At 43.0% G+C, this 13,843-nt stretch overlaps 1 protein-coding gene across 1 annotated transcript in view; it reads right to left on the bottom strand.

The window, feature by feature from the left end:
• Window positions 1-4,242, bottom strand: part of ACO2 (aconitase 2) — a 61,231-nt gene extending 56,989 nt beyond the window's left edge. The window contains exons 1-2 of the mRNA XM_077452288.1: window positions 4,121-4,242; window positions 199-341 (exon numbers count right to left, since the gene is read on the bottom strand). Coding sequence (XP_077308414.1) covers window positions 199-341; window positions 4,121-4,156 — 179 coding nt within the window. The 5' untranslated portion in view covers window positions 4,157-4,242. The remainder of the gene's footprint in view (window positions 1-198; window positions 342-4,120) is intronic.
• Window positions 4,243-13,843: the final 9,601 nt, after the last annotated feature.

A 13,843-nucleotide genomic window follows, 5' to 3' on the forward strand; every position in this document is an offset into this window, starting at 1 on the left:
TTTAGACAAAACTTCCTACCCCCAAACTCCATAATGCAAATATAACCTCCTGGTTTAAAGAGTCAGCAATGGATATTTATATATATTCCCAGAATATTTTTCAGCACAATGACCAAACATACAGGGTTTGATTTACTAAAACCGTAGTATGCAAAATCTGGTACAACTCTGCATAGAGACCAAGACCATAACACTTACCGTTTTCGAACAATGTCAATATTTTTTTCCACTTTCTCATAGCTGATATATTCATTGGGCTCAAACTGACTCATTGCAACTTTGGCTCTCTGGCACAGGACGGCTGAAATATGGTACCTCCGAGCTCCATGGCCTAAGGCTTGCTAAAACAATTAAGAACAGAAGATAGAAATTAGACATAACATCTAAATTGTACAACAAGGAATTAAATCACGCTTAAATCTCATTAGTCAGCCGTGTCAAACCTACTGTAAACAATCTGGTTCCCTAAAATTAAGTGGTCTCGAGACTTATGTGCGTGTGATAAAAGGGAGGTAGGTTGTCAGTCGGATCTGGTGCGCTTTTTTTTTTTATTTGGAGACTTGCTTTCCTTCTTGTAATATTTTTTACTTTTTATCCCCCACTCTACCATCACAAGGCTCCTTGCGTCCAACAAATCCCAGGCGCCAAGTCGACTAAAAATTGCATCCTAATGCCTGCGCTTTTGTCGGCAGCTGGGGCACCTGTCATTACAGGGAAGGCTGTGAGGGAGGTCTTTTATGCCCTCCGGACACAACAGAGCACTGCTTGGCACCACTACCATTATGCGGAACACGATTAGTGGCGGCAGGAATGTAGACGTCCAGGGGATAGAGAGACGAAAGAGCGGCAGCCACTGACATGGCAGGAGGAGCGAGGGAGGGGGGTTCCTGAGTCAGTAGTTTTCCAACACCAAAGCACCCTGCTCTGCTGGCTGGAGAAGCTGAGCCGGGAGCAGTTTATAGAGATGCTGGACCAGCAGCCTGGAGGAATGCAAGGAGGTAATCGCCTGCCGGCATGTCCAGCCCAGGCACACAGCTGGGCTGTTCACATGGCACCAACTTGACTCAACTCCATCTACTGGAAGCCTGCTGTACAGAAACATGAAGGCTACGATTACTGCTTTGGCCATTCAGGGTGATCTCCAGGAGCATAACTGCCCTCATTCTGTGTTCAGGGCACAGGAAGCCTAGCAACTAGCATTTCCAAAAAGCTCAGCAATGGCAGTCTCCATAAATGAATGAGCACATGCATGCTTTACCCCAGATTTCAGGTGATGTGCTCAGCACCATGGCACTGGGGGGTAGATGGTGCACAGAGCGTGTGGTGTTTGAATCCAAGAGCTTCAGAGAGAGTGGTCGTCAGCAGCTGGAGTGCCAAAGCAACATCTCTCCCGGATTCAGACGCTGCAGGTGTGTGGTGCGCCATCTACCCAACTGTCATGACAATGAGCTGGGCACCGTAGAAACTGGAGAGAATGTATAAATAGTATTTTAATCAGAGAGTCATGGCAGATGAGTACCCTGTGTCATGCATCTGTAAAGATACACATTAGGGCTACATAATAGAAAGGGGTTTTGTCATTAAAAAGAAATGTCCTAGATTGAAAGAAGTTTTGTCAAGCCCTGCCTTATATGATAGTAGTGAAAAACCCTATTGGGGACATCAGGGGTCTATTATACACAGATGTCTTCGCTGCCATTAGAATAAGCAGTTTATGGAATCCATGCTGGTGTCCTGTCAAATACTGTCCCCCATCGGATAGTGTCCGCTGTGTACTGCGCAGTACACAAGCAGATTCCAAATATATCAGAGGATGAACGGTGCCTGCGCTGTGAGTCCAGGTTCAAGCCCCACCATCCAAGTGGACATAGATAGAATAAAAATAAAAAGCCGAGCAAAGCGAGGCCGTGCCCGAAGCGTGGCGAGCGGCCCTCTAACTATGTGCAGCCCTATGTCCACTTGGATGGTGGGGCTTGCACCTGGACTCAGAGTGCAGGCACCGTTCATCTTCAGAGATTTTCCGAATCTCCTTTTGCTCTGTACTGCACAAGCGCTACGCCTGCGCAGTACGAGGCGGACATCATCTGATAGGACATTTTTGGACATAACACCGGCATTTGGACAGTTTAGAGCTGAGCACGTCTGCGTTCAGTCTGTGCAGGAAATATCTGTTCCCTGATCTCAACCACCAGCGTGGCATCCTACTCCAAAAAAGGTCCCAGACGAGCATCCTGAGCCCAGGGAAAAGAAAAGCACTGACACCAGTACTATGCTACCTAAAGGTAGATCTAATCTAGGCAGTGATGCATCCAAATCTTTTTTTTAAATTGTTTTCAAAAACCTGTATAAATTTGAAGGTCTTTTACCTTTAGTTTGGTTGGACCACATCAGTTCAAACAAGCCATTTTCTTCATTAAAGAGGAAGTAAATCCTGATGGGTTTTACTTTTATTCCCCTACAAACCAAAAGCATAATGGGCTAGTATGCATACTAGCCCATTATGTGCCACTTACCTGGAAACTAATCCTGCGATGTCTCCGCATCCATCTTCACCCCTCTACCTTCCAGGGCTAGACTCCGGCTCTGACTGGCTGGAGCCTATGGTCACCCTATAGAAATGGCATGATCCTGCCCTTTTAGTGCACACGCACCAATGTCGTCGGCACAAGCGTATATGGTAAATATCTCTTAAACCGTTTAGGATATTTCCATTACCTACAGGTAAGCCTCGTTATAGGCTTACCTGCAGGTAAAAGTGGTAAGGGTTTACAACCACTTTACAGCAGAGTTTCACCCAAAAGTGTAACTTCTGCTTTAAGGACTCCCGACATGCCAACTCTGGGTGGGGGAGAGAACCGAGGCATCGGCAGCCACATTTGCTGACGAGTGAGACAGGTGAGTGCGTTTATTAAAAGTCAGCAGCTACACTCTTTGTAGCTGTTGACTTTTAACCACTTGCCGACCACCACACTCAGATTTACGTCATTTACACCACATGCAGTCAGGTGAATATTCAAAAGCAGCAAAAAAAACACAGTACGAGCCACCGTGTATGGAAGGGAAAAATAAATGTATTGGAGTGAGCCTAATGGCACTACACTGTCACAACCATTTGAGACTCCTTTCACACAGGAACTGACAGCTGCTAGAGTGTAATACCTGTCCATTCCTGGCTGTGCTAGGGGGCAGTGTGGTGCACAATTCAGTGCCTCACATGGCTCCTCCCCTTTTTTTATTTAAACTTTATTTGATGTGTACAAGACACACATTTCAGTCATGGCAATGTACAGCAGGGTGATACACAGCTGTACAGTGCACTGAGATAAAAAGGGACACAGGAAACAATTGTTTTCTGTGTGTTCTTGGGGGTGGGGTGACAGATTTTACAATGAAGTAAACCATCAGTAAATCGCACAAAATGTGTGAATTGGCCCAGATAAAACCCCAGACACACACACACACACACACACACACACGCTGTGAATGTTTACTAACCAGAACATACAAACAACGTAACAAATGAAAATAATTTGGGGTTTTTGACCAAGAGAAGCCTTGACAGGGCATGTAACCCCACATACAGACATACACAGCAGCTTGTGGGGTAAATAACGAGCCCGGGAATATAAGGAGCGGATGGAAGAAGAAGGAATAGAACTCAGACTTGCTGCAGTAAAATGCTTGCAGCTCACACGAGCTTTTCCAATAGGCGTCTTCCTATGGAGGGGGTTTTAGGACAGCCGTAAGTGAAGGTGACACAAGGAGCCTCCCGGGGTTGGTGCCGCCCACTTGGCAGAGCAGAGCCCTGTGATCCCGTCAGGACTCCGGCGGTCACCTTGGTGTCACCTTGAACAGCACAGCCCATGGGGGAAATGTGACTGAACCCGCAATGTCACAGCCTGTCATCCTAATACACTTCTATCAATGCCATATGTCCGTTACCATGGAAACGGCCGGGTCACCTACATGCAGAGGACACCTAGACCCCGGGCTACAGACATGCACATAAAAAGGCCGGAAATCACGGCCTAGACAGCGCACTTTACGTCCAACAGTTGCAACTAAAGCTTCCCCGTCCCCTGGTACCACAACACACATCGCCCACCGTGTCCTCACTCACCTGAAGCCGGCCCGCTAGCAGACAGTAGGACGCCATTTTGTTCACTGACAAAGATGAAGCCACGTGGGGTTTGACGTCACAACATTGTTTATATAGAATATGTTGTGGGCGTGGTCTTACTGGCAGAGGGGTGTGACAGAGAAGGTCCAAGAAGTAAAGTAAAAGCTTGTTCTTGAAATTTATATCCACCAGTCATCCTAAAAAATAATATAGACGTTTTACCCGGATCTAAAGGAATATATTTAAAGAAAATGTGAGGGGATTTTTTAGTATTTAACCTCATCCCTAATAGCTGTGCATGGTGCACCATCTATCTGCTAGGACGGGCTGAGTGACTAGAGCAAATGAAGGTGACCACTTGTGCCCTTTAATCAGTTGTTCCTAAGCACGTCTCACTGTCATGTGTTGTGTCACTTATTACATTTTGTATGTGGAGGGGACAAATACAACGAGGCATTCCCATGGAATGTGTGGTACAATATGATCCTGGTTCTATAATTCTGTGGTGAGGATGGTTTGTGCATCGCATTCCATGGTACTTTGTGTAGGGAGTAAAGTTCTGAGAGTCAAATCCAGAACTCATTGTTCCAAGTTCTGTGATCTGAATTCTGAGTTCCGTGTTCTAACTTCAGTGTTTCAAATTCTGAGTTCTAACTTCAGTGTTCCAAGTTCTCAGTTCAGTGTTTTCTGAATTCCATGTTCCAAAGTCCGAGTTCCAAGCTCCGTGTTCCAAATTCTGAGATCCAAGCTCAGTGTTACAAATTATGAATTCCATTTTCCAAGTTCAGTGTTCTGAATTTCAAGTGCTGTGTTCCAAGTTCAGTGTTCCGAATTCCAAATTCCCAGTTCATTGTTCCAAATTCAGAGTTCTATGTTCCAAGTTTAGTGTTCCGAGTTCCGTGTTCAAAGTTCATTGTTCCGAATTCTGTGTTCCAAGTTCCGTGTTCCAAATTCCGTGGTCCAAGTTTAGTGTTCAGAATTTCGAGTTCTGTGTTCCAAGTTCAGTGTTTTGAGTTCTATGTTCCAAGTTCAGTGTTCCAAATTCTGAGTTCCAAATTCAGCGTTCTGTGTTCCAAATTCTGTGTTCCAAGTTCAGTGTTTCAAGTTCCATGTTCCAAGTTCAGTGTTACAAATTTCTGAGTTCCGAATTCAGCACTCCGTGTTCCAAACTCCAAATTCTGTGTTCCAAGTTCTGTGTTCTAAGTTAGCAGTTCAGTGTTTTCCGAATTCTGTTTCAAATTTTGAGTTCCAAGTTCAGTGTTCCAAATTCCAAGTTTAGTATTTTCCAAATTCCATGTTTCAAGCTCAGTGTTCCAAATTCTGAATTCTGTGTTCCAAGTTCAGGGTTCTAAATTCCAAGTTCAGTGTTCCAAATTCCGAGTTCCATGTTCCAATTTCAAAGTTCTGTGTTCCAAATTCATTGTTCCAAATTCTGAGTTCCATGTTTCAAATTCCGAGTTCTAAGTTCAGTGTTTCAAGTTCAGTGTTCCAAATTCCAAGTTCTGTGTTCCAAATTTCAAGTTCAGTGTTCCAAATTCCGAGTTCTGTGTTCCAAGTTCAGTGTTCTTAATTCCAAGTTCGAAGTTCAGTGTTCCAAATTCTGAGTTCCAAGTTCAGTGTTCCAAATTCTGAGTTCCAAGTTCAGTGTTCCAAATTCCGTGTTCCAAATTCCGAGTTCCAAGTTCAGTGTTCCTAATTCCGAGTTCCATGTTCAGTATTCCGTGTTCCAAGTTCAGTGTTCCAAATTCCACATTTCATTTTCAGTGTTCCGAATTCCAAATTCCTAGTTCAGTGTTCCAAATTCCAAGTTCCGTGTTCCAAGTTTAGTGTTCCAGATTCCAAGATCAGTGTTTCAATTTCCAGATTCCGAGTTCCATGTTCCAAATTCAAAGTTCTGTGTTCCAAGTTCAGTGTTCCAAATTCCGAGTTCAGTGTTCCAAATTCAGAGTTCTGTGTTCCAATTTCAGTGTTATAAATTCCGTGTTCAGTGTTCCAAATTCCGAGTTCAGTGTTCCGATTTCCGCTTTCCAAGTTCAGTGTTTCGAACTCTGTGTTCCAAGTTCCGTGTTCCAAATTCCGTGTTCAATTTAGTGTTCAATTTAATTTAGTGTTCAGAATTTCGAGTTCTGCATTCCAAGTTCAGTATTCTGAATTTCGAGTTCTGTGTTCCAAGTTTAGTGTTCCGAGTTCCGTGTTCCAAGTTCAGTGTTCATAATTCTGTGTTCCAAGTTCCATATTCCAAGTTCAGTGTTCTAAATTTTGGAGGTCTGTGTTCCAACTATAGCGTTAAAAATTCCAACTTCAGTGTTTCGTGTTCCAAGTTCAGTGTTCCAATTTCCAAGTTCCCGAATTCTGAGATCTAAGTTCAGTATTCTAAATTCCGATTTCTGTGTTCCAGATTCTGATTTCCGTGTTCAAAATTCTGAGTTCTGTGTTCCAAGTTCAGTGTTCCTAATTACGAGTTCTGTTTTTCAAGTTCGGTGTTCCTAATTCCGAGTTCCATATTCCAAGTTCAGTGTTCCGTGTTCCAATTTCAGTGTCCCGAATTCCAGATTCTGTGTTCCAAGTTCAGTATTCCAAATTCCGAGTTCCGTGTTCCAAATTAGGAGTTCTGTGTTTCAAGTTTGGTGTTCCTAATTCCAAGTTCCATATTCCAAGTTCAGTGTTCCAAATTCCAAGTTACAAATTCCACGTTCACTGTTCAGTGTTCTGAGTTCCAAGTTCAGTGTTCAAAATTTTGAGTTCCGTGTTTCAAGTTCATTGCTTTGAGTCCAATTGGGAGATCTGTGTCCGGACTTCTGACTTCAGTGTTGGAGATCCAAGTTACCTGTTCAGTATTGTGTGTATATATAAAAATCAGCACCACCCCTAACTGTCCTTAAGTGCAAATTAACAAATACACAATACTGAGCATCAATATATCAACAAGTGCAGCAGCTGTACACTGTGAATTCGCCTCACTATACAAAGAATAAATAAATAGACATATATAAAGTGCAGCGCTGATATCATAGTGACTCTAATATCAAAATATCGTGCAAATAAAATTCCAAAAAAGAATTGAATTCTGACTCGTTGAGGTGAGCGGGTATAACGGCTGGCGGAGGGCACACAATCAAGCATTGTCTAGAAGAAGCATGGTGGTGAATGATACAAACGGAAGTTTACAGCACTCAAGAAGTTACATTTATTTATTCACAACAGAACTTTATTTAATGGGAGATTATGATTGTACTTTTTATGATTTTATTTGCACAATTTTGTTGATATAAGAGTCACTACGACATTAGCGCTGCACTTTATATATGCATATTTATATGTTCAGTATTGCGAGTTCCGAATTCAATGTTCCATGTTTTACTGCTACAGAGCAGCACCTGTGTGCCAGATCACGTACACCGGCCCCTTTATTAGGTACACCTTGCTAGTACCAGATTGGACCCCTTTTGCCTTCAGAACAACCTTCATTCTTTGTGGCATAGACTAGAACAAGGTGTTGGAAACATCCCTCAGAGATTTTGGTTTGATATTGACATGATAGCATCACACAGCCTATGTTCTATGTTTCTATCTCCCATTCCACCACATCCCAAAGGTTCTTTATTGAGATCTGGTGACTGTGGAGGCCATTGGAATACAGTGAGCTCATTGTCATGTTTAAGAAACCAGTTGTGAGATGATTTGAGCTTTGTGACATGGTGCGTTATCCTGCTGGAAGGAGCCATCAGAAGATGGGTAGACTGTAGTCATAAAGGGATGGACATGGTCAGCAACAACACTCAGGTAGGCCGTGGCATTTAAACAATGCTCAATTGGTACTAAGGCGCCCAAAGTGTTCCTAGAAAATATCCCAGCACACCATCATCAGCCTGAACCATTGATATAAGGCAGGATGGATCCATTCTTTTATGTTGTTTAGGCCAAATCCTGACCCTACCATCCAAATGTCACAGCTGAAATCGAGATTAATCAGACCAGGCAATGTTTTTCCAATCTTCTATTGTCCAGTTTTGGTGAGCCTGTGAGAATTGTAGCCTCGGTTTCCTGTTCTTAGCTGATAGGAGTGTCACCTGCTGTGGTCTTCTGCTGCTGTAGCTCATCTGCTTCAAGGTTCGATGTGCGCTCACTGTTAGACAGGTTCATTCGGTTGTCTGCGAGCTGGTTGGTAAGTAGGCTATAGGTTATATGGTATTCTGCATACCTTGGTTGTAACAAGTGGCTATTTGAGTTATGCCGTGTACACACGATCGGACTATCCAATGGACTTAGTCCAGTGGACAATCCGACGGACTTTGCAGCTGAGTTCCGCTGGACTTTCACGCGACCACTCCAAAAGTCCGGCGGTTTCTAACGTGATGACGTACAGAATGTACGACGGGACTAGAAAAAGGAAGTCCAAGACCCAGTACGGCACCCTTTGGGCTCCTTCTTCTAATCTTGTGTTTATCTCTTGTTAGAAGTTTGGTTAGAGATGATTTGCGCTTTTCAGACTTCAGCTTATTTTGATCGTTTTCTGAGGTTCAGTCTGTGCTTGTGAGGTTTGTATCTGGTTTTCAGTGTGTGTTGATCAGTTCGTACCTGTTCGCAGGCGGTTCTGGTCCGCTCGTTCCTGTTCTTCAGGTCACACTTCATAGGCCTTGCTGTTCTTCAAGGGTTTGGTTAAGTTTGTTTGACCAGTCGACCGTTTTGAAGCCATGGTGCGTGGACATACTTGTTCTCGAGTTCGTGCTGTAGGGGGGCTTGGTGTTGGGGTTAATACTTTGACCCGAGCCCAGTCCATGAACAGGGCGAGGAGGAGTTCATGGACGAAGAATGGCTGCTCCAGCGTGACCAATACTCGCACATGCCTTTGCTTTGTGAGATACGTGAGAATAACTCTGGGGATTTCAAGAATTATCTACGGATGACGGACCCCGTTTTTGACCATCTGCTGGCTTTGCTGACCCCTTATATCACCAGGCAGGATACCTGCATGCGGCAAGCCATCACTTCGGAGCAGAGGCTCGTCGCCACATTGCGGTACTTGGCGACAGGGAGAAGCTCACAGGACCTCAAGTTCACGACAGGCACTCCCCTCCCCAGAGACCTGTTCTGCCATCATTCAGGTCCTGCAGAAGGACTATATTAATGTAAGTTTTCTCCTTTAACATTACAGGTATTGAATGTTTGCTAATGTATTGTATTCATTTCATCATTATCTAATTACCATGATAGGAATATGCTGTGAATGTCCCCTTTATATTCATGCATGCATTTTTAAAAATTGTTTATTTTTAATTTATCCTTTTGTGGCCTACATGCATATTTGCCTTCACTAACCTCCCCAGCATGCACTTCTGGGCCCGTATACACCCATAGCCTAGTCCCTTTAACAATTTATATTGTCAGTTCCATTGTACTGCTTTCCCCGAAACCACCCTCTCAAATGTCTTCAAGTGTAATGTGTGGATTTAAAATCATTTATAACCCTCCCCCACCCTCTCAAATGTCTTCAAGTGTAATGTGTGGTCTTAAAATCATTTAGAACCCTCCCCCACCCCCATAAATTATTTTCTATGGGCCATCAGAGGGGTGAGGAATCTGATAAGTGGGCCTTATTTTTTATTTCTTTAAATACTACTTCTAAAAAATGTTATACTGCTGTTGTTAAAAAAAAAAAAATTTGTGTAATCGGTTTGCAAAGTTTTATGCCTTGTACACACGGTCGGATATTCCGACAATAAAATCCGTCAGATTTTTTCAGATGAATTTTGTCCTAAACTGGTGTTGCATACATGCGGTCAGACAAAGTTGTCGGAAAATCCGATCGTTTGGAACGTGATGACGTTCATTTGTTACGATTGGACTACGTTGAGGCTAGTAGCCAATAGTTTTGGTCTTATAATTTGATCTGAGCAATGCGTGGCACTTTGTACAAACGATCGGAGAAAGTGCGATCAGATTTTTGACGGAAAAAGTCCGATAGAGCCCACACACGATTGGATTTTCTGACAATATAATCAGACCTTTTGTGTACAGGGCATTAGGTTTAAAAGTACTTATAAATAATTTTTTTTTGTTTGACTTCACAGTTTCCTTCCACGCCACAGGAATGTCAGACTGTGGCTTCCCAGTTCGCTGACCGTTGGAACTTTCCCAACTGTGGAGGTGCAATCAACGGGAAACATGTTCGAATTGTGCCACCACCCCATTCGGGGTCTTACTACTATAACTACAAGGGGTTCCATAGTATAGTGTTGATGGCGGTGGTTTCGGCACAATACGATTTTCTATACGTGGATGTGGGGAAGAACGGCCGGATGTCAGATGGAGGAGTCTTCTCCCAGACGGAGTTCGGCCATCATCTCCAGACTGGTGGCCTAGGATTGCCACCTGATGAGGATAACGTGGAGGCCACTCCCCTTTGTCTTCATTGCGGATGAAGCCTTTGGTCTGGGCGACCACCTGATGAGGCCATTCTCCCAAAGGACCCTCACCCCAGAGACGAGGGTTTTTAACTACCGGCTGGCCAGAGCGAGGAGAGTTGTTGAGAATGCCTTCGGGATTATAGCCAGCTGGTTCCGTCTGCTTTTGACATCTATTAACATCGCAGAATACAAGCTAAACCATCTAATCCTGTGCTGCTGTGTGCTTCATATTTTTTTAAGGAGACATTCTGTCAGTTATTTGCAATCTGTTGAGCATGAGGCCAGACTTCCACAATCCCAATTCACAGGCCTTGATCCTGGCCATCCTGGCTTGGCCCCCCAAACAGCACGTCAAGTGCGTGACAGATACATAAATTATTTTAATGGTGGGGGGGGCATTGCAATGCCAGCTCACCTTTAAACCTTTACATTTACTAATAAACAAAATTGTTTGTGATAAAATCTTGAGTTTTTCTTCTTGTTTGCTTTTCTTTTTGGTTGTCTCCTAGGTTCTCCTAGTGCACTTGTAGTGAAAAGTGAATTTCCCTTTAGTAAATAAGCCCCTTTGTCACTGAAAACACAAAATTAATCCCAAAACTGGTATTGATTATTGAAAGAAGAAGCCACACACATTGTTGTTGTTTAAAATTTGTATTAGTGCACATTGAAACGTGCATTTTTTGTTGTTTTTTTTTGTTAAAACTTTTATATGATTTTTTTGTGTTTTTTTTATCTCAATCTAAAATATATATAATTTTTTGCTTTTTGTTTATTTTCTGCATTTTTGATTTATTTATTTTTTTGGAAAATGTGTCTTTTAAAACAGGGTTTTTTTTTATAAAAAAATAACATACCCAACTCTGGAACTTACAAAGTTCAACATGTATAAAATTATCAGGTGATGTCACCCATGTAAAAGCCAAATTTTGAAGATGCACACAAATTGGAAGTCCAAATGGGTAATGTCAACATGTGCTATCTCCCATCATGGGGGATCAATGGATGTGTTTTGTGGGTGCAATCCCTTCCTCTCACCTACTAGCATTATGAGGAAGGGGTTGCAAACACAAAATGCGTACATTGAGTTCCCCTGATGGCAGGTAGCACATGTTGACACACTGCATGCATCTTCAAAATTTGGCATAGAAAATCTTAAAAATATAAAAAAAGAACAATCTTCTCATTTACAAAGGAAATGAAGAACATGATTAATTGGGTTTTTAGGTAAAAGGGGATTAGAGTCTCCCCAAAACATTTATCATGTTCTTCATTTCCGGCTGCATGCTGTTCAGATGATTTTGCATCCTCTCCATCGAGTTGCGTATGCTGTGTATCTGGTTGCGCATATTATCAGTGTGCCTATTCCAGGCCATGATCTGCCCAATGAGTCTTTGGGCGCTGTCAGTGGTAAATGGCTCCGCTGCTTGCCCTTCTACAACCAGATCATCACCTAAACATTGTGTACAAAAAATGTTTTTAGAAATATGCAGGCATAAATAGATTACCTTAAGCTGGGGTCTCAGACCCTCACCTGGTGGGGTGCATATCTCACCCACTTCCACCACCTCTCCTTCCTCCACATCCTTGAGTGGGCTTGGGCTAACTACCCAATCAGGCTGGTGAGGTCGGGGGGTCCTGGGATCCTCTGACTCTTGTCTGAGTCTTTGCTCCCCTATGAGAATGAAACAAAAGGTATACTTTTAGCACACTGATATTTGAGTCCAGAAATAGGAATATGAAACATTGCTTTGAAATGGTGTACAATTGTCTGTTTGTGAAAAGATCCAAGTTGAAGACACAATTCAAATTCCCCTTTTAACCAAACTGCAATACTTACCTTTTTTTGCCAAGTTTCACAGATGGAGACACCCCAAGAATCCCCTGGAGTCCCTGTGTGGGTTACCCTAAAAAATGTTCTATGTCCCACACTACACTAGTGCTCCTGAGACCAGATGTAGAAACAGCTGCTGTGTGCTCTCCTTACATTAAATAAAGTTCCAAAACATTCTAGCTTCAAAGTCATCAACAATATCCTAAACTGCATTTAATAATGCAAATATAACCCTGTACCAGCTAAATACATTGTAATTATATAGGGCAAGCGAGCGCTATTTACAAACATTGTGTATATACGAACGATTTTTGATTCTTCGATACTGATCCGGCTCCCTCGTTTTAATATTGGACCAGCGCTTCCTCAATTGGTCTTTAGCCCGTCGTACCCAAAATTGCTGCTCCAGAGTGGTCACAACTGAGGACATTATTTGGTCCTTCCGCAAATTGGGTCGGGTGTACGGACCATTTTTTTCCATCATAGTCCTCCCTCCTCAAGATGTCCACCATCTCCACCATTTCTTCAAAGGCCATGTTGGTGGCCTTAAATCTCCTCCTGGATCTGGATGTATGGGGTTACGGGCTTTCCTCCATGCTAGTTAAGGAAATGACTCCGCCATCTTTCTGTATATACTGTATATACTCCCACTGTGCAACGAAGAGAGAAGGGGGGGATAATTTGTCAAAAGGAACGTCAGTGGTGGGCGACGTGGGTGAATAAAAGGCCTAGTTAGGCCCCACCCCATTCTCTGTATTTAGCTGCATACCGAAACGTATAAGGGTGGGACCGTATGCTGCCATGGTTTGACATCAGGAAAGGAAAATTACGGTAAGTATTTGATACAACTTTCCATTTTCCTGACACCAACATGGCAGCATACTAGTCATAAATAACTAGCTGACAGGGTGGGATCTACTTGTCAAACCAATCTTCTTATTAGGATGAGACAGAGGACTGAATAGTCCTTCCTACAAACTCTTCTGATAACAAGGCCCCAGGATCTATTCCATCAAATTTAAGTAGGAATGTTGGAGCGACCATGATACCCCTGTACAAATGGGCAACATAGATTCTCTTGAAAGTGTTGAGGCTTTAACCGCTCTGGTAGAGTGCTCCGCCACTGCTGACGGAGGCTCTCGACCCCTAGTCCTATATAAACAACCAAGCCTGCTAGGATCCAGGCAGTAACCTCTTACCCTTGATGATTCCCAGCTGGAATGACAAAAGGTTTATTTAGATGACCTGAAAGAAACAATCGTGGAGAGATACTCTGAAAATGAACAGTACGTGTGACTTTCCTGTGTGATGTTCTGGAAAGTTAGGCAATGTCCAGCTGTGTGTTATATAGCATGCTGCTGTTACGTTTGATGCAGGATGTTCTATAAGACCCAACTCTACACTTTCTGGAAAGAAAGGAATATATATATTTTTTTTTTTTACTTTGAAGCTCCAAGAGCTTGAATCTCTGATAACCTTCTACTT

This window comes from Lithobates pipiens, unplaced genomic scaffold (genome assembly GCF_037356315.1).
Source record: "Lithobates pipiens isolate NorthernLeopardFrog02 unplaced genomic scaffold, aLitPip1_a1.2 Scaffold_23, whole genome shotgun sequence".
NCBI lineage: Eukaryota > Metazoa > Chordata > Amphibia > Anura > Ranidae > Lithobates > Lithobates pipiens.